Source organism: Anolis carolinensis, chromosome 1 (genome assembly GCF_035594765.1).
Source record: "Anolis carolinensis isolate JA03-04 chromosome 1, rAnoCar3.1.pri, whole genome shotgun sequence".
Lineage (NCBI taxonomy): Eukaryota > Metazoa > Chordata > Lepidosauria > Squamata > Dactyloidae > Anolis > Anolis carolinensis.
The window spans coordinates 18,984,026-19,011,359 of record NC_085841.1 but is presented as its reverse complement, the minus strand read 5'-3'; the positions used below and the strand labels follow the sequence as shown (position 1 = coordinate 19,011,359).

Here is a 27,334-nt window from a genome sequence, read left to right as displayed (position 1 = left end):
GAACAAATGCAATTAAGGCCAAGATCGAAAAATCAGCTGACGACCCAAAATGCAGACTGTACAAGGAAGATGATGAAACTATTGATCATATCCTCAGCTGCTGTAAGAAAATTGCAGACAAACTACAGAGGCACAACTATGTGGCCCAAATGATTCATTGGAACTTATGCCTCAAGTACCACCTCCCAGCAGTAAAGAACTGGTGGGATCACAAACCTGCAAAAGTATTGGAAAATGAGCATGCAAAGATACTGTGGGACTTCCGAATCCAGACTGACAAAGTTCTGGAACACAACACACCAGACATCACAGATGTGGAAAAGAAAAAGGTTTGGATCATTGATGTTGCCATCCCAGGTGACAGTCGCATTGACGAAAAACAACAGGAAAAACTCAGCTCTCAAGATTGAACTTCAAAGACTCTGGCAGAAACCAGTACAGGTGGTCCCGGTGGTGATCGGCACATTGGGTGCCGTGCCAAAAGATCTCAGCCAGCATTTGGAAACAATAGACATTGACAAAATTACAATCTGCCAACACTTGGGAAGTTTTCGACTTGTGATTTTGTGAAACGAAATCCAGCATATCTATCTTGTTTGCTGTGTCATACGATAATAATAATAATAATACCCAGCTTTCCTTGCATCTCACTTCCACAGTAGGAAAAATTTCCTAATGGGAAGAGCACTTCAATGGCAGAATACTCTACCTTGGAATTTAGTGGAGTCTCCTTCTTTGGAGGTTTTTAACAGATGCTAGAATGCTTTCAGTGCACAGCAAGGGGTTGGACTGGATGGATGTTCCAGTCTTGTCTTACTCTATGATCCTATAAATATACAGTTCCAGAATATAGAGGCTGATGTTCTAAAATAGAGCACCATTCATTACATAGGATAAAGTGGCTTTTATTAATTTGTTCTCATAAATATGTACTGCTAAATATTTATATTTTGTTTCCAAGACGGGTAATTTTCCATCCTTGTATGGGGTTTATGTACATTTAATTTAGCAATCACTAGCATCTTCTGCAGGATGATAACAGCCCTCCCTCCCCACGTCAAAAGCAGCTTTGCTGTTACAGGGATTGATATCTATACACATAATAAAAGTGAAAATATGTATGTGTGTATGTGGCTGGGGTGCCCACTTCCACAGACAGGCTCCCACCTCCACAAACAGCTATAACTCACAGTGCTGGGGAGCAACCAAAAGCCCTCCATGAAATTTCAGGTTATGCCCAAATCCTGCCAATGTCTTCTCCAAATACTATGGCCCAGCACCCAAGGAATGCTTTCATTAGGGGACAATTTCATCCTAGATTTTACGTGTTTCCTCCATCGAAAACATCCCAGTGTTTCTTACTCTCTCCACTGGTGTGGAATTTGCATGATCCTGCCCACTGCCTCTCCCTTAACCCTTTCCTACTCTTTTCAACCCTGTCTGTATAACTAACAGAGCAGAACTAAGCAGCAATTCCACATGATGGAAGTTGTAGTTCACCCTGCATCAAGTCAGAGCACTGTGACCCCCACTGACAATGGACCTGGACCACAGAACCCCCATGACCAAAGAAAAATACTGGAGATGTTTTGGGGGGAATTCGCCTTAATTTATAGCTGTTGTAGGTACTGGGATTTATAGTTCACCTGCAATCAAAGAGCACCCTGGGCCTCACAAAGAAACCCCCATGACCAACAGAATGTACTGGAGGGATTTGATGGGACTGACTCACCATGGTGGGAGTTGTAATTCATCCTGCAGCTGGAGAGCATACTGAACCCCACCCATGTTGCATTTAGGGGTTAATCTGGCATGATGTGAGCTGTAGTACACCCAAAACCTTATGCATTTTGTAAAATTAAAAAATGACTTCTTCTAATAACCCAGGCAATGCCAGGTTCCCAAGCTAGTTTTAAATAAGAGTCCCTCGGTCTCCACGAATGAAAAGGAATAATGCTTGTTGTAAGGTTACAGGTGGATTCTAGGAGGGCATAAGAATTTTTATCAGAGGTGCTCAAAGGCAGTATGTAAATGTCTTTATAAATAAATACTTAAATAATAATAATAATAATAATAATAAAATAATAATAATATTATTATTATTAATATAATTTTTATTGAAGAGACTGGGGGAACAGCAAATACCAATATAGGTAAAGCCAAGCTAGATCTATTGTCACATGAAAATAAAACAAAAAAAGAATGGTGATTAATTATATTGTTAGTAGTGGCACATCACAGGAACAAGGAAAAGGTTCTCAGAAGATGGTCCCATAATAATCTGACGAAGAAACCATTGTGGAAAGCTATAGCATTGCTTTCCACGTTGGTCCAAAATATATTTGCTTCTCATACTACTTCATAGAATTTCATTTGGCATTTCCTCAACTGTGCGGCCTTCATATTTGAATTTCAAAGCCCAATTCCATACAGGCAAGTGCAAAATTTGACTTGCGAACTTATGAATATGGTACGTGATACTCATCCAGGTGGCCAGCTATTAATTTTTACTTTTGATACACACACAAATAAAGATTCACAAACTCTGCACCACAAACTTAGTTTATTTCACATTTGTCGATTCAGTTACATTCTACTTTATTTTCCAAGCTCTCCTTTTTTCAATGCCTCAATATGGAAGCTACCAATCTTGGTAGCCTTAATTTCCAGCATAAAATATCCTACATTTCCAGCTTTAGCTTCAGCCCTGCTGCTGCTGTGTAGTGAAATGTGCCATCCCATTCCAGGCCCTGTGTGTCTGTAAATTCTCCCTTCCCTTCCAGCCTGGAATATGACAAAATCAACATGTTCTAGTTACTTTACTGTGAATAATGATATGCATATCACAAATGGCTATTAAAATGCAAATCAACCACCCAGTGTGGTAAGGCTGAATCAGAAAATGAATTAATGGGTATCCGTTAAAAAATTGCAGCTGCTAATTTTGCTAATTCATAATTTTATGTATTAATATTTCTTATTTCCTTTCTTTCATCATAATTTCACAGTTGTCATGGCAGCCATTTCTAGTCATGGTTAATTATTCCAAAAGGTCCATTCAGGGGACAGCCTTGGAATCAAACTCTAGGAAACCTGCCTTAATAGTATCTCACACAGATGTCTCATATTTTCAAAAGCATTATGGTCTTGAAAGACTGAGTATAAAGAAGCTTAATAAAAAATATGTGGCTACAGGCCACATTAGTCAACAGTGGTACCTACTACGTAGCTATAAAATGGTAGCATTCACAACAGAGATAATTCAAGGTGGGCCATTGCAAATAAAGTGGTGGCCATTGTTCTGTTCTGTGCCTGCCCAGAAGACTACACCAGAACATTTCAAGACACTTCCAGCTACTGATTTACTTTTTTATGTATTTGTGGGAGGCTTAGAGGATTAAAGGAAGCAAATTGATTCATTTTTAGACAGTATTTGGAGATTTTGGACAGTCTGAAAATCACTTTCTCATTAACTATGGGAATTAGGGTGCGTTCTGTGTGATCCCAATGGCCCATGTGGCCTACACTTTGTCCTTTTTCCTCTTATTATAGTTCAAGAAGGCTCAGTTCAGAATACAAAGGTGGCATTCTCATTATGGGCAATACATCCTATATCAAGCAACAAACATGACGTTTGACTTACTTGTTTTCATTGAACTGTCCAGTGTACTTGGATCCATTGGGAAATATGTAGGTTCCTACTCCATGCAACATGTTGTTCTTAAATTCTCCTTCATATACTGCGCCAGAAGGATGTTCTAGCCTTCCTAAACCACTCATCTGATTTAACAGGAAATGGAGTCAACTGATTAATTGGAAAATCAGTGTTTCCACCTTTTAATTTTTTTCTCAATTCAGTAATGCAAGGTGTACACATAAATAAGTTTAACTAAAATGCATAATCATAAGTTCCATTTTGTTCAGTTAAACTCAACACAGCCTGTTGACATGAATTGGCTAAAAACACATTTTGTTCTGCAGAGCGTAGAGTAGAGCACATAATTTTAGATGAAACACAAAGACTAACTTTTCCCCCATGTCTGCTGGCTACATGAGAGAGTGTGGTCCTTCCACACAGCTGAATAAAATCCCACATTATCTGCTTTGAACTGGAATATATGGCAGTGTGGAATCAGATAACCCAGTTCAAAGCAGATCTTGTGGGATTTTCTGCCTTGATATTCTGGGTTCTATGGCTGTGTGGAAAAATCTCAAGTTAACACCAAGACCCTGGTTTGATATTCCTGTATATTTTGACTTTTCACCCATTGCTCAATTGTTATACAATAGACATACAGTCAACCTTCTATATCCATAGATTAGTGTCTTGAAAATATTTACAAAATTTAAAAGGAATTCTATGATCTTGCCATTTTATATACAGGACACCCTTTTACTATGACATTGTTTACAGTGGGATTTGATCATCCACAAATTTTGGTACCGTGTGTGTGTGTGTGTGTGTGTGCTTTGAACACCAGTCCCAGCAGATACCATGGGCCGACACAATTTGATTGTTGCTAATTGGCAATTCTAGTGAGGGATAAAATACAAATCTGGAGATTATTTGTGTATATATGAAATATTGAGTTTAAAGACAAAAGTGCAGTGTAAGAAGTGATGAAGAAAGGATTGACCCTTGAGTGTCCTGTATGGAAACATCAGAGATAAAAAAGGCCAGAAGAGGCTGAAAGTGATCAGAGGACCAGAAGGAACATCAAGGGATGGCTATATAACTGAAAATAAAGAAGGAAAAGGAAGACATAAGCACAAAGCTTGTTGCTAGGTGATGTCACTGGACTGGGTGTATCTAGGTGAAGTGGTCCTCTGTAAAAGAAAGGTGACATGTGTATGAGGAGAAAGGAGGAAAGAAGGGAGGAAAGAGCTACTAAGACAGTCAAGTTGCCATGGAAACATTGTGCAGTAAGCCCTTTCACAGCTGGAGAAGGGAGAAAGGGGAGAGGAAGGCAGGAAGGAAAGAAGAAAAAAGGGGCAGGAAGGAAAGAAGGGGAGGAAGAAAGAAAAAGGAGGGAAGGAAGAGAAAGGAAAGGGGGAAAGGTATGAGGGGCAAGAAAGAGAAAGAAGAGATGGAAGCGGGGCGGGGGGGAGGAAATGCCGGGTATAAATGGTAGATTAGTTACATAACAAACTTAAATTAATTACTTTGTATGTTTACTAGTAAAATACCTTATCATTCTTCCAGCTTCCTTGGTAAATTATTCCATCTGGAGTGGTATGAATTCCATATCCGTTCCTCTCAAGAGCTCCCTCAGCTGTTCTTGTACAATCACCATCTAATGAAGCACAAAAAAGATAAAGAAAACCCAATAAAACAAAATTTGCATTAATTTAACTCTCATGCTCTTTACTTTTATTAAATGCCCTGCACTAATTTACATTTTCTGATCAAATGAGAAATCTAGTTTTGAGGATTAATATTGATTCAGTACTATTGTCATGGTCAAAGACTCTGCATTTAAAAAACCCACTAAGAATTTCCCCACTCTAAACTGTGGGCAATCTACTGGCAACCAGCAGAAGTCACTTCCACTTCTAATTTCATGATTTATTGAATAATAGTAAGGTTTTTGATTAATACACTACATTGGTTGGAGTTACTGTGCAATTAGGAAGCTGACCAGTGTACATCCCAACATCTGCATTAATCCTGCTCCTGTACATGTTTACATTAAAATAAATACCACCAAGGCTGAAAAGTTCCACTCCTAACTGGGGATAGTACTGGAACCCAGACTACATTCTGCTAAATTAAATAATGTAATTATAATATCAAAAATACTTTTACCATATTTATCTTGATTTGGAAATATCATTGATATTTTATAAACTTCAGGACCTGTTGAGAGAAAATATTTGCTTTACTAATCTTTTATAAATAGCATTTAACAATCCCAAAACTACAAATATTTTGTTTAAAAATAGAGAAAGATTGCATAGGATCACTGCAAGGTATGCATCCTATATATGCTGACGTTTTGTTAATTTTCAAAGTTCCTATATTACACTTTGTTACTGTATGTATTCAAACAATTTCTGACTTATGAGGCTTTCTTAGCCAGATTTTTCAGAGGGGGTTTGTCAGGTTTAACTAGTGGGTTTTTATGACTGAGCGAGGATTTGAACTCTGTAATTCAACTCTCAATTCACTACGTCATATCACCATGAAAGCTCTTTTCTTGTTAAAATTAAAATCATTATATGAAGACTTGCTGATAAAGAAAGGCGTGCCTTTGTTCAGAAGAGGTTTGCCCTTGCTCACCTCTGAGGCTGATGAAGTGTGATTACATAGGGTGCATCTACACTGAAAAATTAATGCAGTTTGACACCACTTTAATTGCCATGTCTCAAGTGCAAAGGGCTGTAGTCTTAAAAGGTTGACTACAAAGAGCAGCTGAAGTGGTGTCAAACTGCATCAAATCAACAATACAGATGCACCAATGTTTGAAACCACACTGGCTCTCTCCCACATACTTCATGGAACTAGAAAAGCTGTAAATTTTCTGGAGCACATTTGGAGAACAAGCAGCATATTTTTCCCATCGAATTTCCACCTCTATGTAAAAGGTGGAATGGCCTTTTCTGGAATTTAGTGTTAACAATCTGATAAGAAAATAATCATTCTGTTTGAAATGTTGTGCTGGAGGAAGGTTTTGCAGATATTACAAGCAACAGGAAAAAAGAAAGACCATACAGCAGGTGAATAGATTTGATCAAAAAACCCAGGGTAGTGAATTTCAGGACCCGAGCAGCACAGCTGATGGCAAGGTGATTTGGGGGTCCCTCATTCATAAGGGTCACCATAAATACAAATCGACCTGACTGCAAATTAATAACAATATCTCTATACTGGATTATATGAAACTATTGGTGAGAGAGGGATTAATAACATATATATTGTATATATCTGCAAGGAGCCAGTGTGGTGTAGTGGTTTGAGCATTGGACCATGACTCTGCATTTCAGAGTTTGAATCCCTACTTAGCCATGAACCCCACTGGGTGCCCATTGGCAAGACACACTTTCTCAACCTCAGAAGAAGAGAATGGCATATATCTTCTGAATCAATCTTGTTGAGGGTTTAATTCTACTTTAACGTTTATAGTCTTTAGGTTTTAATTTGTATATTTTATTGTTTTTACCATTGACCATCGCTTTGAGTCTCTTTAAGGAGAAAAGTGTGGTGCAGGCTGGTGAGCAGCCTGCTGCAATAAATCACTCTGACCATGGGGTCATGAGTTCGAGGCCAGCTTGTGGCAGGGTGAGCACCCATCAATTAAAAAATAAAAAATAGCCCCTGCTCGTTGCTGACCTAGCAACCTGAAAGATAGTTGCCTCTATCAAGTAGGAAATAAGGTACCACTTATAAAGTGGGGAGGCAAATTTAACTAATTTACGACGTTGGAATGAGGAAGTGCCGTCACAGTAGATGATGAAGCAGCTGTTCCCCCCTGTAGCCAGAATCGAACATCCCCTCAGGAGGTTAAATTGTCTCTGCATCTGTCTCTGTCTTGGTTCTATGTGTATTTGGGCATTGAATGTTTGCCCTGTATGTATATAATGTGATCTGCCCTGAGTCCCCTTCGGCGTGAGAAGGGCGGAATATAATACTGTAAATAAATAAATAAATAAATAAATAATAACAACAAAACCAACAACAATAACCCTGTGATAGAATCATTTTATGATAATCATAGGTCAAAAACGAAAGCACACAACAAAAACAACAACGTGATATCATTATTTCTTCTCTTTCCCTCTTTTTATTTTTACCCTGGGTTCTTGGATTTTTATTTCACTGTTCTTTAGCTGTCTATATATATTTTGTTGTTTTCAATGTATTCCTAAACTTTCAATTTAAAAAATCTCCTTGGAGTAAAGTACGTATTATGAAGAAGTCTCGTATGTTTTTTTTTTTAAAAAAACACAGTTGATTACACTCTGCAACATTTTTTTTAAAAAAATCTGTTCCTGGATTGAAAGTGTTATTTCCTATTTAATTGTGCGGTACTTACTTTGAAAGTAGTTATTATACTCCAAAACATGTTTGTGACAGCCACAAACTCTGTTGAAGTGGTTGAGACTCTGGCCCCTTCCACACAGCTGTATAAAATCCACATTGAACTGGATTATATGGCAGTGTGCACTCAAGGACGTTTCACGCAGCCATATAGCTCAGAATATCGAGGAAGATAATCCACAATATCTGCTTTGAACTGGATTATCTGAGGCCCCTTCCACAAAGCTGAATAAAATCCCGCATTATCTGTTTTGAACTGGAATATATAGCAGTGTGGACTCATATAGCTGAGGGCCCTTCCACACAGCCACAGAGTGCATACCTTGCAGTGATCCTATGCATTCTTTCCCCTATTTTAAAATGAAATCTTTGTAGTTTCCAAAATCCAAAAAACACAAAAGCCTTTTTAAAGTAGCCTCTCTGCTCTTTTCAAGCTCTTTCTTTCAGTACATCCATGGGATTGTGATTCAGCTGTGGAGAAGTTGGATTATATGGCTGCCCTTCCACACAGCCATATAACCCAGAATATGAAAGCAGATAAGCCACAATGTCTGCTTTGAACTGGGTTATCTGAGTGCACACAGCCAGTTCAATGTGGATTTTATACAGAGGCATGGAAGGGCCTATGTAACTCGATTTTTGTTCCTGGGTTATAAATGTTGATTCCTAATTCGTTCTATCATAAAAAGATATTTTGATCCTTCCACACAGCTGAATAAAATCCCACATTATCTGCTTTTAACTGGAATATTGTTGCACCTCAGCACTGATTCACCTTGCTCTAACATACAAACACCACCACAGCAGACTTAAATCTTTTCTGTTTATTGAAGAAAGGTAGCAAAATGTTGTAAAAAGCAGGAACGCTAAGCAAAGACCACTGGCAAGTGTGATCCTAAAATACAGTTCAAGCAGTCATCTATAATAGGTAAAATCCAAAGGTAGTACAGTGAGTCCATAAGAGCTTGAAAATAAAAACATCAAAAGGAACCCAAACACGGCTTGAACTTCCAAAATAATCCAAACACGGTTTCCTGACTGAAGCTTCCTTTCCATAAGCGAGATTGCCCTGAATGAAGGCTTTCCCCAATTGCATTCCCTTTAACCTTCTTGACAAAACACAAACGCATTCCTGTGCACTCTCCTATCTCCCCTCCTGTTTGCAATTCTCACAATACGAGGCAACCTTGATCTCAACTCCAAATGGGCAGTTCTGTCTAACGAGCCATCTCCCTCACTCCCACTTCCATCAGAGGCCAGAGGAAGGTCAGCCTTATCGTTGTTTGACTGAGAATCTTCCATCCTCCCGTCCGTTCCCATGTCAACCTGAGCTTCTGAATCATCCACCTGGCTTTCTCCTGAATCAACAACCCCCTCTGAGAGTAACTGAATTCCCCATTCATCGTCAGAGTCAGGTTGAGCCACAACAAATATATGGCAGTGTGGACTCAGATAACCCAGTTCAAAGCCGATATTGTGGGATTTTCTGCCTTGATATTCTGGGTTATATTTATTTATTTATTTATTTAATTTATATACTGCTCTTCTCCCCCAGGGGGACCCAGAGCGGTCTTACATAATGGCAAGATTAATGCCACATATAATACAAAATATAGTAAAAACAAACAATCGTAAAAACACACTTAAAAACCAATATCATACCCCATTAAAACAGTAAAACACTGTGTGACTGTTACAACAGGGCCAGTAGCATTGGGCCAAAAGTCAAAGCCAGTCTGTATTCAACTTCACATTAATCCAACGAATACATCAGATTATATCATTGGGCCGGGCTGTGGCGCAGGCTGGTGAGCAGCCAGCTGCCAGATGCAACAAATCACTCTGATCAAGAGGTCATGAGTTCGAGGCCAGCTCGGAGCCTGCGTTTGTCTCTGTCTCTGTTCCATGTTAAGACATTGAATGTTTGACTTATATGTGTGCAACGTGATCCACCCTGAGTCCCTTTTGGGGTGAGAAGGGCGGAATATAAATACTGTAAATAAATACAGTAGAGCCTCACTTATCCAAGCTAAACAGGCCGGCAGAAACTTGGATAAGCTAATATGTTGGATAATAAGGAGGGATTAAGGAAAAGCCTATTAAACACCAAATTAGGTTATGATTTTACAAATTAAGCACCAAAACATCATGTTATACAACAAATTTGACAGAAAAGTAGTTCAATACACAGTAATGTTATGTTGTAATTACTGTATTTATGAATTTAGCAGCAAAATATCACAATATATTGAAAACATTGACTAAAAATGGCTTGGATAATCCAGAGGCTTGGATAAGCGAGGCTTGGATAAGTGAGACTCTACTGTAAATAAATATCAACCGTATCTTAGGATGGGCCAAAAGCTTGGCCCCACATCCAGGTCTTCAGCTCCTTCCTAAAAGACATGAGTGAGGGGGCTTCCCTAATCTCCCTTGGCAAGGAGTTCCACAGCCGCAGAGCCACCACCGAAAAAGCCCTGTCTCTCTTCCCCGCCAAACGCACCTGTGACGGCGGCGGGACCGAGAGCAGGGCCTCACTGGAAGATCTTAATCTGCGGGGCAATACAATATGGGTGTATGGAAAGGCCCTGAGCCCACACTGCCATATATCCCAGAAAATGTGGAGTTTTATTTAGCTGTGAGGAAGGGCCCTCAGTGAATTATCCCTGACCAAAATGCTTTGGCCCAGAAATGTTTTGGATTTTGGAACATCGTTATTTGCATAGACATACCTGAGAAGACATGAGAAGGTATGTACCAGGCATGGGCAAACTTGGGCCCTCCAGGTGTCTTGGACTCCAACTCCCACAATTCCTAACAGCCGGTAGGCTGTTAGGAATTGTGGGAGTTGGAGTCCAAAACACCTGGAGGGCCCAAGTTTGCCCATGCCTGGTATGTACATAGGCAAACCTCGGAGATGGGACGCAGAAAGTAATGCATGCTTCATCTATGCAACAAGCCTGCAGGTAATTGTATACACCAGGCGTGAGCAAACCTGGGCCCCTCGTTTAAGCGGCTGAGGGGGGAAAGGAAAGGGCCTGAGACTGTTAGGAATGGCGGGAGTTAAAGTCCAAAACACCTGGATGGAAGGCCCAAGTTTGCCCAAACCAGGTGTTGATGGACTTCTACCACACGTGACCCTGTTTCCTTTCAATAACAACCCTATGGTGGAAAGAGAAGAGACAAGACTAAACCATGATGACTGACGACCTCTGAGCTCCTTCCCGAGGGGCTCCTTGCCTCTGGGCGGCGGCGGCGGCGGCGGCGTGGCCTCCATGGCAGGGTTGCTATGGAAACTGGCCTCCTCTGCCAACCCGTAAGCTGAAGCTCCGCCCCAGCTTCCGTTTCCGGGTGAGCGAGAGGCGTGAGCTGGAAGCCGGGTTTGGCAGGAGTCGGGAAGTGAAACAGACAGTAAGAGGGACTGGGTTTGTTTGTACTGTCATATTTCCTCCTAATTATCTCCCCGCTCAACCTATAGTCTTTGTAATTTCTGTGGTGATTCTTATTTGAAGGTTAAATGCATTTCTGTTGAAGAATAGGTAAAGGTTTCCCCTGACGTTAAGTCCAGTCGTGACCGACTCTGGGGGTTGGTGCTCATCTCTATTTCTAAGCCGAAGGGCCGGCGTTGTCCATAGACACCTCCAAGGTCATGTGGCCAGAATGACTACATGGAGCACCGTTACCTTCCCGCCAGAGCAGTGCCTATTGATCTACTCACATTTGTATGTTTTCGAACTGCTAGGTTGGCAGGAGCTGGGGCTAACAGTGGGCGCTCATTCCGCTCCCGGGATTTGAACCTGGGACCTTTTGGTCCGCAAGTTCAGCAGCTCAGCGCTTTAACGCACTGTGCCACCAGGGGCCCCGGTTGAAGAATACAGTAGAGTCTCACTTATCCAACATTCGCTTATCCAACATTCTGGATTATCCAACGCATTTTTGTAGTCAATGTTTTCAATACATCGTGATATTTTGGTGCTAACTTCGTAAATACAGTAATTACTACATAGCATTACTGCGTATTGAACTACCTTTTCTGTCAAATTTGTTGTATAACATGATGTTTTGGTGCTTAATTTGTAAAATCATAACCTAATTTGATGTTTAATAGACTTTTCTGTGATCCCTCCTTATTATCCAACATATTTGCTTATCCAACAGCCCGTTTATGTTGGATAAGTGAGACTCTACTGTACTTGTAGTCATAATGATTTCATCACTGAATTGGGTGATATGGCAGTCTGAACTCAGATAACCCAGTTCAAAGCAGACACTGTGGGTTATCTGCCTTGATGTTCTGGGTTATATGGCTGTGGGGAAGGGCCCCGAGGAAGGAGCAGGCTTGTTCTCTGCTGCTCTGAAGACTTGGGGCCCTTCCATACAACCCTATATCCTAGAATATCAAGGCAGAAAATCCCACAATATCTGCTTTGAACTGGGTTATCTGCACCCACACTGCCATATACAGTAGAGTCTCACTTATCCAACATAAATGGGCCGGCAGAACGTTGGATAAGTGAATATGTTGGATAATGAGAGATTAAGTAGAAGCCTGTTAAACACCAAATTAGGTTATGATTTTACAAATAAAGCACCAAAAACATGTTATACAACAAATTTGACAGAAAAAGTAGTTCAATGCGCAGTAATGCTACGTAGTAATTACTGTATTTACAGATTTAGCACCAAAATATCACGATGTATTGAAAACATTGACTACCAAAATGCATTGAATAATCCAGAACGTTGGATAAGTGAGACTCTACTGTATTCCAGTTCAAAGCAGTTAATGTGGGATTTTATTCAGCTGTGAGGAAACAAGGGGGCAATGGATTTAAATTTCAAGAAATTAGGAAGAACTTAATCACATTAGGAAGAACTTCATGATGGTAAGAGCAGTTTGAGAATGGCATATGCTGCCTCAGGCCCCTTCCATACAGCTGAATAAAATCCCACATTACCTGTTTTGAACTGGGATATATGACAGTGTGTACTCGGATAACCCAGTTCAAAGCAGATATTGTGGGTTATCTGCCTTGATGTTCTGGCTTATATGGCTGTGGGGAAGGGCCCCGAGGAAGGAGCAAGCTTGTACTCTGCTGCTCTGGAGACCAGGGGCCCTTCCACACAGATGAATAAAATCCCATGTTATCTGCTTGGAACTGGAATATATGGCAGTGTGGACTGAGATAACCCAGTTCAAAGCAAACATTGTGAGATTTTCTGCTTTGATATTCTGGGTTATATGGCTGTGTGGAAGGACCCTCAGAGTCCAGTGAAATTTGTAGGCTTTAAACAGAGGCTGGATAGTCATCTGTTGGAGGTGCTTTGTTTGTGTTTTCCTGCCTGGTGGGATGGGGTTGGACTGGATAGCTTGTGGTCTCTTCCAGCTCTGTGATGAATATACAATATTCACTGGAACTCAAGCAACTGACAAAAAAAAACAACAAAATCATAAAAAGCCATTTTTATAATGTAGTCCAACAGCATTACATCAAATCACATTAGTCACTGTTTGTCTTAATTTGTTTTTAATTATTGTATTTTAATATTCATATCTATGTTATTATATAGCATGGGGTATAGCATTCTTTAGGCCTATTTTTAATATTAACTCTCAAGCAACCAGAAACTACATTCATCCAGCATCTACCAATCTCCATAAGGCACAGGTTTATTAACGGCCCAGGAGCCCCCAGATGGCGTAGTGGACTAAGTGACTTGAAGGTTGGGTTGCTGACCTGAAAGCTGCCAGGTTCATAGAATCATAGAATAGTAGAGTTGGAAGAGACCACATGGGCCATCCAGTCCAACCCCCTGCTAAGAAGCAGGAAATCGCATTCAAAGTTCGAATCCCACCTGGGGAGAGTGTGGATGAGCTCCCTCTATCAGCTCCATGCGGGGACATGAGAGAAGCCTCCCACAAGGATGGTAAAAACATCAAAACATCCGGGCGTCCCCTGGGCAACGTCCTTGCAGACGGCCAATTCTCTCACTCCAGAAGCAACTCCGGTTGCTCCTGACACGAAAAAAAAAAAAATTAACGGCCCTACCATACAAGCATATAACCCAGAATATCAGTGCAGAAAATCCCATAATATCTACTTTGAACTGGGTTGTTTGAGTCCACACTTGCCATATATTCCAGTTCAAAGCAGAAAAAGTGGGGTTTTATTCAGCTGTATGGAAGGGGACCTGAGGCCACACTGCCATATAATCCAGTTCAATGTGGATTTTATACAGCTGTGTGGAAAGGGCCTAAGGTCCCTTCTACACTGGCCCTATATCCCAGGATCTTCTCCCAGATTATCTGTTTATCCCAGATTATCTGGCAGTGGAGACTCATATAATCCAGTTTAAAGCAAACAACCTGGGATCAGATCCTGGGATATAGGGTAGTGTAAAAGGGGCCTGAGGCCTTCTACACTGCCATATAATTTTCAAATCAGATAATCCACATTATCTGCTTTGAAAGCAGATGATCTGAATTTTATATAGCTATGTAGATGGGGCCAGAGCGTCTACTGTACTGATTTCATCTTGAACTGGGAACCTCTGTGCCAGCTAAGTTCCCATCTTGATTTCTAAACAAGAATATTTGTCTGAAATAAAAAGGGTTTCTTTTCTGCTGCTCCAAAGTCAGGGACTTGAACCAATTGATTCAAATGTTCAGATAATTTTTATAGCGATTCCATAGTGGAATAAACTGGCTTGGATTTCTTTGGAAATCTTTAAACAAGAGGGTTGGACTACATGGACTTTGTGGTCATTTCAACCCTAGGATTCTGATTCTTATATGAAGTTCTGGCCATATCGCAACAAGGTCCATTTATGTGTTTGTTGGCAATGTATAATATTAATTATTTCTGTGTGTATTTAAGACATTTTTATATTGCTGTTTGGTTGAAAGGGCTACCAGTGTGTCTGGCAAATGTGAGTCAACTTTGTGAGTGGTGACTGTCTTAAAAGGCTAAAACAGAAAAGGCTAGAAAGCCATCTGCAGGCTGATTCTTAGTTAAAGAATTCATCAGATTGTGGCTCAACTGTGGAAAAGGATCAAAACAGAGTTTTTGCTTCCTGTGAAGGCCTCAGTAGTTGCACCTGGAGAGAGGGAAGACACTCAGGGTCCTTCCACACAGCCATATAACCCAGAATATCAAGGCAGAAAATTCCATGATATCTGCTTTGAACTGGGTTATTTGAGGCCCCTTCCACCCAACTGAATAAAATCCCTCATTATCTGCTTTGAACGGGAATGTATGGCAGTGTGGACTCAGATTTTCTACCTTGATATTCTGGGTTATATGGCTGTGTGGAAAGGCCTTGAGTCCACACTGCTATATATTCCAGTTAAAAGCAGATAATGTGGTATTTTATTCATCTGTGTGGAAGCGGCCTCAGTTCATTATCTAAAGAGAAACAATTTGTGTACTGACTGGTGTTTTATCTCCTATTACAGATAAGCCAATAGGCTGCTGTGAGGGTAATTTAAAGTGTTAAGAAAGGCTTATAGTATCTCAAATTAATTTGTTTTAACATAAATCTCAGGAGCCCACTCATTTTGAAACTAAAATCTATTTTTTTTTCTTGTATTGTATTTTTACTCACATTGTTATCAACACCCTTATTACTATCCTAGTTTTCCCACTAGTTAACACATTACCTCTGCAGTGATGATGTAAGCTTGGTCAACGTGACAAAGACAAAAGGTCTTATTCAAAGTCACTGTATTACTTTGTGACTGGGCTAAGACTGGAACAAAGAGGTTGCATCTCTTAGGTTATGCTATTGCTATATAATAGTGGAGCCCCTAGTGGCACAGCGGATTAAACCACTGAGCTGCTGAACTTGCTGAATGAAAGGTCAGCGGTTCGAATCCAGGGTGTGGGGTGAGCTCCCACTATTAGCCCCCGCTTCTGCCAACCTAGCAGTTCAAAAACATGCAAATATGAGTAGATCAATAGGTACCACTCTGACAGGAAGGTAATGGCGCTCCCTGCAGTCATGCTGGCCACATGACCTTGGAGACATCTACGGACAATACCAGCTCTTCGGCTTGGAAATGGAGATGAGCATCAACCCCCAGAGTTGGACACGACTAGACTTACTTTTTATATACAGTAGAGTCTCACTTATCCAAGCTAAACGGGCTGGCAGAGACTCGGATAAGTGAATATCTTGGATAATAAGGATGGATTAAGGAAAAGCCTATTAAACATCAAATTAGGTTATGATTTTACAAATTAAGCACCAAAACATCATGTTATACAACAAATTTGACAGAAAAAGTAGTTCAATACGCAGTAATGTTATGTTGTAATTACTGTAGTTACAAATCTAGCACCAAAATATCATGATATATTGAAAACATTGACTACAAAAATGGCTTGGATAATCCAGAGGCTTGGATAAGTGAGGCTTGGATAAGTGAGACTCTACTGTAATGAGTAGTTCATTTTGTGCAGCTAATGAAGTAGGAGGCTGTTGTCTGCAAAAAAGTATGATACAATAAACTAATCTTTACATTTATAGATCTTGTTTGTAATATAAACTCCAATCCAGTTTTAGTGATTCACAATAACTAGTGAGTAAGATCACTTTGAATTTAATGGAATGTACATGAAGGTATATGTCATGGGTTATGGGAGAGGGGAAATGGTTGGTTGATATTTTGTGTTCGGGCCAAAAAGTAGTAATTGCTACTCTTACTGCATATCTACATGGTAACCTTGATGTTGTATTTCACTGAAGGTTAATGCTTGCTTGTATTTTCTTTTCCTTTTTTTAGAAGGAAATGAGCTCATCGGGGAAGAGAAGAGGAAGACCAAATAGAGGGGGAGGAAGAGGAGGAAAAGGAAGGGGAGGACGAGGTGGTGGCAACAGTGGAAGACCTAGCAAACATCAAAGCAGCGGCAGCAAAAAAGGCTCAGACAAAATTTGGGATGATGATGACGACGATTTCTGCGTTTTTAGCCAAGCAAGAGATGAACCAAGGTTAGGGAAACAAAAATGTTTTAATTCTTACATTCTGTGATACGTATAACTATTTTTTTTTTAAAAAAAATCTTTCTGAAGATATGTCAAGAGATTGAACTTTTTAACCATTCTAAAGTGATGGTAGTTGCGTGCTGCTGTCTGTCTAGGGGTATGAAATTTTCTTTTTTTTTGTTGAAAGATTCATGACTAACGTTAAAAACTACCTCCCCTATGAAATGCATTACTGTGTAATGAAGATATAGCAGTGATTCTCAGCCTTTGGTCCTTCAGGTGTTTTGGACTTCCTGATTTCCAAGCTGGCAGTAGTATCTGGATGTTGAGGACTAGAGGTTGGGAACTACTGTTATACTGGAGGGAGAGTTATTGAATTGTTGCTTGTTTTGCATGATGTAATAACATGCACTACCCTATCAGCTCAGATTAGAGTAGAATATTTATTTACATCACTTTTACCCCACCTTTCTCACCTGTAGGGACTCAATAGCTTTGGAAAAGGGTACAAATTAAATTTCTTAATCAAATGAAGGAACTAAAATGATTTGACAAAATATCTAACTAAAAATGTGTCCTCACAACCTGAAAAACCATATTGTAGTTTTGCATCCATTTCTGACCAATCTGAACTTTACTGACTAATCTCTGTGTTACCATATGCACATTGCAGGGCTTTTCAAAGCTTCTTTATCTGTTGTACTTGTCAATTTATTTATTTATTTATTTACATCACTTTTACCCCGCTTTTCTCTACGAGGAGACTCAAAGCGGCTTACAGTAAATAGGCAAAAATTCAATGCCTAAAAACAATGTAAAAACAATTCATATAAAACAATCTACAAAACAACAGTTCATATAAAACAGGTACCATTACAAAATAAAATCACATTATATAAAATTTTAAGAATGTCCAAGATTCTTAAATCATATTGAATCTGAGCGGTTTGGGAAACTTGCCTCAGAATTCCATGCAAACAGACTCAGTAGCTTTAATTAACCCATGCTGTGTGTTCCTATATGTATTTTCCACTATATAAATACTTTTGAAAGTATTGTATTTATATATTTCCCCCTTTTTACCTCAAGCTCTGCTAACAGAGGACATGTACAGACCAGGAATGTTGCGAAGGCCAAGGTGCCCCTGCAGACTCTGCACATGACATCAGAGAATCAGAAGAGGGTGAAAGAGCTCCTCCTCCAACTTCAAGGACAAGATCTGTCTGATGGTCCAGAGTGAGTTCTTAGACAGAAGTAATTTCCCTTTTAAGCCATGACATGTTGACCATGAAAAACCTTTAATTATCCTTAACATTTAATAGGCATTTCTTCATGTGCCTCATCCAGGCAATGTGTTTTGGGATATAAAAAATGTCCATGTCAACAGGGTGGTTTGAGGAATCTAGAATTAAGGGTATGAAACAATATCAAAGCAGCCAGAATCAGAAGACTCTTTGTTCTCTTTGCTTGAAATAAAATGTAGAAAATGCAAAAAATGTATTGGATACTTTTTTCTGTTGTTTTTAAAATAGTAATACAGCTCAACTAAAACATTTTTTGTTTTTTTTCTTGGTTTTTAGATTGGTTCCAGGGGTTATTTGGGGCACTGATTCAGAAAATTGTATTGGATTGACCACATCAGCTCTAGATTCATAGATATGGTTATGCTTTTCTATGGGTGAGCAGATGCAGACTGGCATATGACATATGTTCAGTATCTCAAAGACTAGAGCTGGTAGGAGGAAGCTGGTGCCATTTTTGGAACCAGCAGATTGAATACACCCAGAAACAAGACTAAAATTTGAGGCACCAAAGTGAGTGTTGGCCAGTGCAATAGATTATTGAAACTCAGGAATATTGTTTACTGCTCTTCAAGTAGCATTGTTGTACAATGCCTGCTTTACGTATCCACTTCTATGTGGATTCTGTAGTAAAATGTCCCATCTGCCTGGATGAGATGGAAGCAGAATCCCTGTGACAATTTTCTTAAAATTCTTGAACTCTTGCCTTACCTCATGGGCTATTACTTGTAAATGAACTAAATGTCTTTTCCAGGATGCCTGTGTTGGGTGAAGATGATGAACCAGATTTATTGGATGAGGAACACTACTGGTCACAGAGTCAAGCAGTTCCTAAAACAGGTGCAAGTGTTTCTCAGGCACCTGTCAATCATGTTACAGAGACAGAAGTGTCTTCATTTGCTGTACAAAAACTTTCCAGGTGATTATTTTATCATTAATACAGAAGCAAATATTAGTAAGAAATTAGTGTAAGGATAGAGATGCTGGAAGCCTGCCACTACCATAAAACAATATGAAACCTGTCATTTGGTGAGGACATCCCAGAGACTCTAAATTGTTGTGTATTGGTAAATAAAATGTTTCCAGTTCTTGTAAAACTGCTAATAAGACAGGTTGTAAGTACATTCCAGGATATGGTATGTATGCTTATTTATAGTGATGGGGAGGGAAAAGGCTATTCTTTTTTCCCATCCTGTCAGCTGCTTTAATGCTCAGGCCATTTTCTCCTGTTTCATTTTTATTTTACTGTTCTCATTCATTTAGCAAATTCATTTCAGTTCCTTTAATTTTCAGCCTTTCACACACCATCATGAACTCATTGTAAAAACTCAGTGTAAAAACTACTGCTATCCCATCCAAATAAAGTACATTACGAAGTGTGCAATGAAAGCAGAGCATCTTAACACTGGGACTTTTTGATTAGCACTGATGATGAGGTCAACCTCCTTTTGGGTTTCTCTATCTTCTCTTGTTATCTTTTCCGTTACTGTGGAAGGAATAGTTTCCAGCAACAGTTTATTGTAATGAGCTGTCAATATTGTAACTCTGAGAGTGGCTTGGTCTTGAATAGACAATTAAGAACCATTTGCTTTACAAAAGAGCTGCTACTAGTGGAAAAGAAAACAGAAATGTTTTATTGATGGAATCAACGGAAGTGTCTGCATTTTGGAACTCACTTTGAGGACAATACTGTGGGGGCTATCTCAATGGGTATCTGCACTTCAAAATTTGCAACCATATAGGATGACATATAAGCATTTTAATGAACTGTAAATATTTCCCCCTATGACAGAGAATCAGTAAGCATCCTTAAAAGTGGTAGGGCTGTTTCTTTCAGCAAAGTATTATAACATGTGCATCTGCAATAATTTGTTTTTCTATGTCTTCTAGGTATGGCTTTGATAGCGAACGTTGCCGAGAGGTCCTGAAATCCTACCATGGTAACATTGGAGCATCGCTGGAGGACTTACTGATGCAGTGTTTCTCTGAAAAATTTGCAGAGAAAATGTCAATTGGAGAAAGTGTTGCTCATGCAGATATTGAAGACTGTTTGGAACAAAGGCGTGAAGAGGCTTTTGCCCTACATTCCATCTATGGAGACAAATTTGTAGAAAGAATTCAAAATCGGGTTTGGGCTGTCACGTTAGACTCAGCGTACCTTACAGAGATTGTTAGAAAATCCAAACAAGGGGCTAGTAGCACCAGCAATGGCCCACAGCCAGCTTCCCTAGAAATCTGTAAACACTACCTCAGGGGAGATTGCAGGTTTGGGTCAAGATGTCGATTCAAGCATGATGCTCAAAACAAGCAGAAGACACTTCCAAAAGACGATGCACATCTCAGATTCAACAGTGACAATGCTCCTGTGTATGAATTGGAAGTGAGATTTACTGAGGATAACAAATACCCCTATCAGCCACCTCTTGTGGCATTTTATTCCACAAATGAGAGCCTGCCCTTGGCTTGTCGGCTTCACATTGCTGAATATCTTTACGAAAAGGCCTTAATATCCTCTGAATCCAATGAACCGGTTGTTTATTCTTTTATAACATGTTTAGAAGATGAAATTGAAGTAACAAAATTGCTTAGTAAGACATCCCACAAATACAGTGTTCCTCCTTTATCTCTGATGATGCCTTTGGCAAGAACTCCCACAGATGTTGATAAGCAAGGGCTTCCTAATTGCTCATACATTCCATGTCAGACTTTGGAAGGTACATACAATTTTATAATTTGTTTGAGAGTCATGTAATTTGAATATTGAAAGAGGAGTCCGTGTATGGTTTTACCAATTTCTAGTGCCTAGATTTTGCGCTCCATCTGATGTTTGGAGTCTCCTTGTGTACTTTAGAGCTTATATCCAGCTATTTCACTAACAGGTGAACTAACGAGGGAGGAAGTAAGGAAGCAGTAGAATATCATTTTGTGTGGTTGCATTGTAGGACATGGGCACATAACTCTTACAAGATACCTGTTGGGTAAATTGAAGTTCCTGGCCCAAATGAAATGTTATGTGAGCATCCTCATATGTTGGTCAGATCTGCTATAGAGGATCCTGCAATTGTTTGGCAGATACTGGCCAGCAGCAGGAAAGGACAGTACATCTGACTGAGGAGTTTGTTTCACTAGTAGGAAGACACAACTGAATGTAATCCACTGGCAGAAGGCATTGGTGTGGCTCATAGACCACTTGTGTTCTAGTTTCAGACAGCCATGATTTGAAGGCAGCATCAAAATTTAGTCAATTGAGTTAATCTTCTTTGCAGACAAGGAGAAAGTGACTATTGGAAATAAAGGAAGTCTGCTTCTGTGTTGCTGTGAGTTTTCTGGGCTGTATGGCCATGTTCCAGAAGCATTCTCTCCTGATGTGTCGCCCACATCTATGGCCGGCATCCTCAGAAGTTGTGAGGTCTGTTGGAAACTAGGCAAGTCTGTGACTGTTGCAATTGGCCACCTTGATTAGCACTAAATAGCCTTGAAGCTTCGAATTGCAAGATTCACACTTGCCTCCAACATACAAGAGTTCTTCCTCCCACCCTGGACATTCCACAGATATATAAACCCCACTTGCCTAGTTTCCAACAGACCTCACAACCTCTGAGGATGCCCTCCATAGATGTGGGCAAAACGTCAGGAGAAAATGCTTCTGGAACATGACCATACAGAAGTGAAGTGTTGTATTCAAGAGCTTCCGTGCTTTAAAACTATGTACCTAACCCATTTTCCAAAAGGGCATATGCTAAGATACTTTCTCTTTTAAGCAACAAAGGAGTTTGTGACTGAAGAGGAGGAAGATGATGATGAACTACAGACAGTTCATGTAGAGACAGAGAGCTATGTTAACCTCAAAAAGAAGCTTATGAAAAAGTATGCCACCCCAGCAAAGCCCGTGTCCAGAGAAAATTTAAAAATCTGCAAACAGTTCAGCATAAAGAAGGTAAAGTAAAGTTCTTGATTGTATATCTTGAACATCAAACAGGAAAGCAATTATGTTCAGTATTTTTGTTTATGGTGGTTCCTCAAACTTGTATGGCACATGAACGTGGTATTTGTAGTACTATTAGTATTAAGGAATATCAACTTCTTCAGTATTTGTAGAACATGAGCAATATATATCTCCTATTTCATCTGTTAAGGAAATTGCTCACATTCACTGCTCTGGCTTATTTCCCAGACATTCTTCTGTTTCTTACACAAAAGTTTCTTTTCAAATTCTAGTTTCTAAAATACAGAGTGTGAAATGCAGCCTTATCTATCAGCAGATGATCACTGATTTTCCAGAGCAATAGCAAAAGCAGAGAGCAAACACTGGGTATCTGGCAATGAAGCAGAATTCCTGAAATTTATGGTTCTTTATATGAATCCTCAGATTATATTAGAGTTGGGTTGCTGTAAGTTTTCCGGGCTCTATGGCCATGTTTTAGAAGCATTATCTCCTAATGTTTCGCTCACATCTATAGCAGGCATACTCAGAGGTTGTGAGGTCTGTTGGAAATTAGACAAGTGGGGTTTATATGTTTGTGAAATGTCCACAGCAAAGCACTTGATGAACTGTGGAATGTCCAGGGTGGGAGAAAGAACTCTTGTCTGCCTGAGGCAAGTCTGAACGTTGCAATTGTCCACCTTGATTAGTATTGAATGACCTTTTAGCTTCAAAGCCTGACAGATTCCTTCCTGGGAGGAATCCTTTATTGGGATGTGTTAGCTGACCCTGATTGTTTCATGCCTGGAATTCCCCAGTTTTCTGAGTGTTGTTCTTTATTTACTATCCTGAATTAGTGTCTTTTAATACTGGTATCCAGATTTTATTCATTTTCATGGTCTCCTCCTTTCTGTTGAAATTGTCCTCATGCTTGTGGATTTCAGTGGCTTCTCTGTGTAGTCTGACATGGTGGTTGTTAGAGTGGTCCAGCATTTCTGTGTTCTCATATAGTATTCTGTGTCCATGTCAGATCATCAAGTGCTTTGCTGTGGACATTCCACAAATATATAGACCCCACTTGACTAATTTTGACCTCACAACCTCTAAGGATGCGTCCCATAGATGTGGGTGAAACGTCAGGAGAGAATACTACTGAAACATGGCCATATAGCCCGTAGAACTCACAGCAACCCAGTGATTCCAGCCATGAAAGCCATCAACAACTTATTGTAGAATTGTTTGTCATATTGCAATTAATTACATCTTAAAACACAGTTGTGTCACATTTTGTGTCATTAAAATCTTTTTTCAAGGGTAAGGTTTTGTAAAATATAAGGAATTAACTGGAAATAAATGAGAAGTGATGTGGTTTTTCTGTATCTCTTTGATGAACAGTTAAGAAATATGTAAGAAAAAGGTTTATATAATGTTATAACTTTGTATTCATAAAGTGAAATGTAAACAATACCCTTTTCATAAGCTTCCCAATTACAGCTAGGTAAGTTCAGATTGTGAGAGTTCCTGAAAAACCTGGTATAGGTTTGACTTCAGGTCTCCATAAGTTGGAAACAACTTCAAGGCACACAAGAACAGCAACAAAAATGTAACAGAAGGAGGAATAATTCCTTTTAAATGGTGATTGCAGTCTTCATTTTTTATTTATCTCTTGGTACACATTTTTAAGTTGCTACCTGACTAATTGATTTCAGGCACTTTGTTGATGCCAGTTTTTAAAACATTGTTAATTATATGTTGCTACCCGAGTTTTGAGGTCCCCAGTAGCTAGATCGTATTTCTTTGACAAGCTCTGCAATACAAACCTCCTGAAAAGTCACATTTTAAAAAATAAAGCATGTTAAAATGGCGCTAACTTCTGCTGATGAATTTGAAGCCTTCTTATGGCTGCTGTTTACCTTGTGCTTATGTGTCAGTCTTCTAGGCACTACCAAGCCTTGTTACAAGAACGACAGAAACTCCCTGCCTGGGAAAAGAGAGAAACCATTCTGCGTTTGCTGAACAAACATCAGGTTCTTGTCGTGAGTGGCATGACTGGGTAAGGCAATGAGCTGTACAGCATAAACTTGAACACTTTACAGTGTAAGTAAAGGTAAAGGTTTTCCCCTGACGTTAAGTCCAGTCATGTCTGACTCTGGGCGTTGGTGCTCATCTCCATTTCTAAGCTGAAGAGCCGGCGTTGTCCGTAGACACCTCCAAGGTCATGTGGCCGGCATGACTGCATGGAGCGCCCATTACCTTCCCACCGGAGCGGTACCTATTGATCTACTCACATTTGCATGTTTTCGAACTTCTAGGTTGGCAGGAGCTGGGGCTAACAGCGGACGCTCATTCCGCTCCCGGGATTTGAACCTGGAACCTTTTGGTCCACAAGTTCAGCAGCTCAGCGCTTTAACACACTGTGCCACATTATTTTATTGCTTTAAATCTTAAACACAAATGAACATAAAGTTTCAAACTCTAGAACTTACAGCGTGGCTCTATAATTTATTGATTTCAGATCTAATCTTTTTCAAAATTCATCAACTTGGTGTTCTCCAGCCTCTTGGCATCCTATGCAAGTTAATAATAATCCTTACTTGTATGTTAAAGTATATAGCATACATTCTTGTACATGAGGGAATTTAGTTTTTTCATATTTGTTTTGTTTAAAAAGTTTGAATTTGTGATATGAATGGGTAGCTTTACACTTAACGTGTATTTATAATTATACAGATATGCAAATACACCTTTTCCCTCCTAAGAACTGGATTACCATTCCCCCTCATATAGCCATTACATTATCTTGATGTATGTACTCTTTTGGATATTAATTTGCTTTTTAAGAAAATAGTGTGTGAGTGATTTGATTTCTGGCCCATAACAACAACTCCACAGGTTTGGAGTGCACTAGTTTTGTTTTGCAAAGAGTTAGGCTAGATGTGACCACACATCTCAAAGTGTTGCCTGAGGGATAGGAGAATGCTGTTGTTTTTATTTCATCCCTCTCCTTTATGTAGATGTGGAAAGACCACTCAGATTCCTCAGTTTATCTTGGACTCCTCCCTAGAAGGTCCTCCCAGTCAGTTAGCCAACATCATCTGCACCCAGCCGCGCAGGATCTCGGCCATTTCTGTGGCTGAACGAGTAGCCAAGGAACGTACAGAAAGAGTTGGGGTCACAGTTGGATACCAAATCCGGCTGGAAAGTGTCATGGTTTGTTTATTTTTACCTTATTTCTATTACAGTAGCGAAATGGGCTAACCAGTTTCCACCACAAACTTTTTTTTTGAACCTCTGGTCATAATTATTATCTAGATTCAGTTGCTGGTCCTAGCAGTGATATTTACCTAAGTGTAGGCTTACCCCTTGTCTGTTATTTCTATTTACTCTTGTTGAAACTAGCAATTGCATTTTAGTTTAAAAATTCCTAATGTGCAATTAAACTGTTTATTTTATTGGTTCCAATGGTATTGCTTCTATTTGTCCTAGCTGAGAGTGAAGTATTGCGGGATAGCTGAAAAACAGAATCCAGATAATTGAAAGATTGGCCAGCTTTGCAGTTTTATTGACTTATTTTCTATTAAATTTTTGGAAAAAAAGACATGTTGAGTGAGTGTGGTAATCTCCCCTAAAGAAATTCTCAAAGATCTTGCTGAAGAGACAGATAAAATGTACCGTATATACTTGAATATAGGCCGACCCTAATATAAGCCGAGGCACCTAATTTTACCACAAAAAACTGGGGAAACTTACTGACTGGAGTATAAGCTGAGGGTGGAAAATGCAGCAGCTACTGGTAAATTTTAAAATGAAAATAAGCCCTATATATTTATGTTTATCTATCTAGAAATCTCTCTGTGTGTGCGTGTGCATGTGCGTGCATTTCCCCTACTATATTTGCAAGACCTATATATCTATAACATATATAGCAAACATGTGAGGTGAACATTCATGTATAAAATGTATACACACAGATGCAGATACACAGGTACATGGAAATCTCTAGATATCTATATGTATATAGGATTTGCAAAGACTTGCAAACATATGAGGGGAAAATTCATATTTTAAATTAATGTATATAGATAGATACAAATATAAAGGTACATAGAGATTGCAAAGGCTTGCAGGGGGAAATGCCTATATATCTATAGCAGAGATCAACAAATATTTCAGGGGAAAATGCTTTTATAAGATTACTAGCTGTGCCCGGCCATGCGTTGCTGTGGCGAAGTCTGGTGGTATGGGAAATAAAGTATTGAGGAATTGGTGGTAGTTAAGGTAAAGGGTAAAGGTTTTCCCCTGAGTCCAGTCATGTCTGACTCTGGGGGTTGGTGCTCATCTCCATTTCTAAGCCGAAGAGCCGGCGTTGTCCGTAGACTCCTCCAAGGTCATGTGGGATGACTGCATGGAGCGGCGTTACCTTCCCACCGGAGCAGTACCTATTGATGCACTCACATTTGCATGTTTTTGAACTTCTGGGTTGGCAGAAGCTGGGGCTAACAGTGGGGGCTCTCTCCGCTCCCCCAATTCAAACCTGTGGCCTTTCGGTCCAGAAGTTCAGCAGCTCAGCGCTTTAACACACTGCGCCATCAGGGGATATTATTTCCTAAAGGTTGTGAATATACAATATTTCTGAATGGTTTTTTTTCCCTGTTGGACGCAAGTATGAATGCTGCAATTAGGAAAATGATTAGGATGTAATGGCCTTGCAGCTTTAAAGCCTGGCTGTTTCCTCCCTGAGTTAATTTTTTGTTGGGAGGTGTTAGCTGGCCCTGATTCTTTCCTGTTTGGAATTCCCTTGTTTTCAGAGTGGTGTTGTTTGCGATATTTTATGTGCTTCTACTGTCTGTGCCCTGAGAAAACAGGATTTGCCAGACTTTGATGATGGGAATACTTTGTTGGGAGGTGTTAGCTGGCCCTGATTGTTTCCTGTGTGGAATTCCCCTGTTTATTTACTGTCCTGGTTTTAGAGATTATATTGTTCTGCATTATTCTATCCCAGTAATTATTTCATATTAAAGTAGAATCTCACTTATCCAACATTCACTTATACAATGTTCTGGATTATCCAACGCAGTCTGCCTTTTC

At 39.7% G+C, this 27,334-nt stretch overlaps 2 protein-coding genes across 3 annotated transcripts in view; one reads left to right on the top strand and one right to left on the bottom strand.

The window, feature by feature from the left end:
- Positions 1-2,544: 2,544 nt before the first annotated feature.
- On the bottom strand, positions 2,545-11,330 carry morn2 (MORN repeat containing 2). The gene is made up of 5 exons (XM_008102692.2): positions 11,249-11,330; positions 5,807-5,857; positions 5,188-5,294; positions 3,644-3,780; positions 2,545-2,784 (listed from the first exon to the last, which is right to left on the bottom strand). The coding sequence occupies exons 1-5, from the start codon at positions 11,313-11,315 to the stop codon at positions 2,682-2,684; spliced, it is 465 nt and encodes a 154-aa protein (XP_008100899.2). The 5' UTR covers positions 11,316-11,330; the 3' UTR covers positions 2,545-2,681.
- Positions 11,331-11,344: 14 nt separating this feature from the next.
- dhx57 (DExH-box helicase 57) overlaps positions 11,345-27,334 on the top strand; it is a 43,009-nt gene continuing 27,019 nt past the window's right edge. Inside the window, exons 1-8 of one of the 2 annotated variants that reach the window (XM_008125961.3) lie at positions 11,345-11,449; positions 16,824-17,029; positions 18,113-18,259; positions 19,079-19,243; positions 20,215-21,038; positions 22,086-22,261; positions 24,178-24,299; positions 25,261-25,456. In XM_008125961.3, coding sequence (XP_008124168.2) covers positions 16,830-17,029; positions 18,113-18,259; positions 19,079-19,243; positions 20,215-21,038; positions 22,086-22,261; positions 24,178-24,299; positions 25,261-25,456 — 1,830 coding nt within the window. In that variant the 5' untranslated portion in view covers positions 11,345-11,449; positions 16,824-16,829. Of the gene's footprint in view, positions 11,464-16,823; positions 17,030-18,112; positions 18,260-19,078; positions 19,244-20,214; positions 21,039-22,085; positions 22,262-24,177; positions 24,300-25,260; positions 25,457-27,334 lie in introns of both variants that reach the window. The other variant, XM_062970555.1, reaches the window with a different exon arrangement.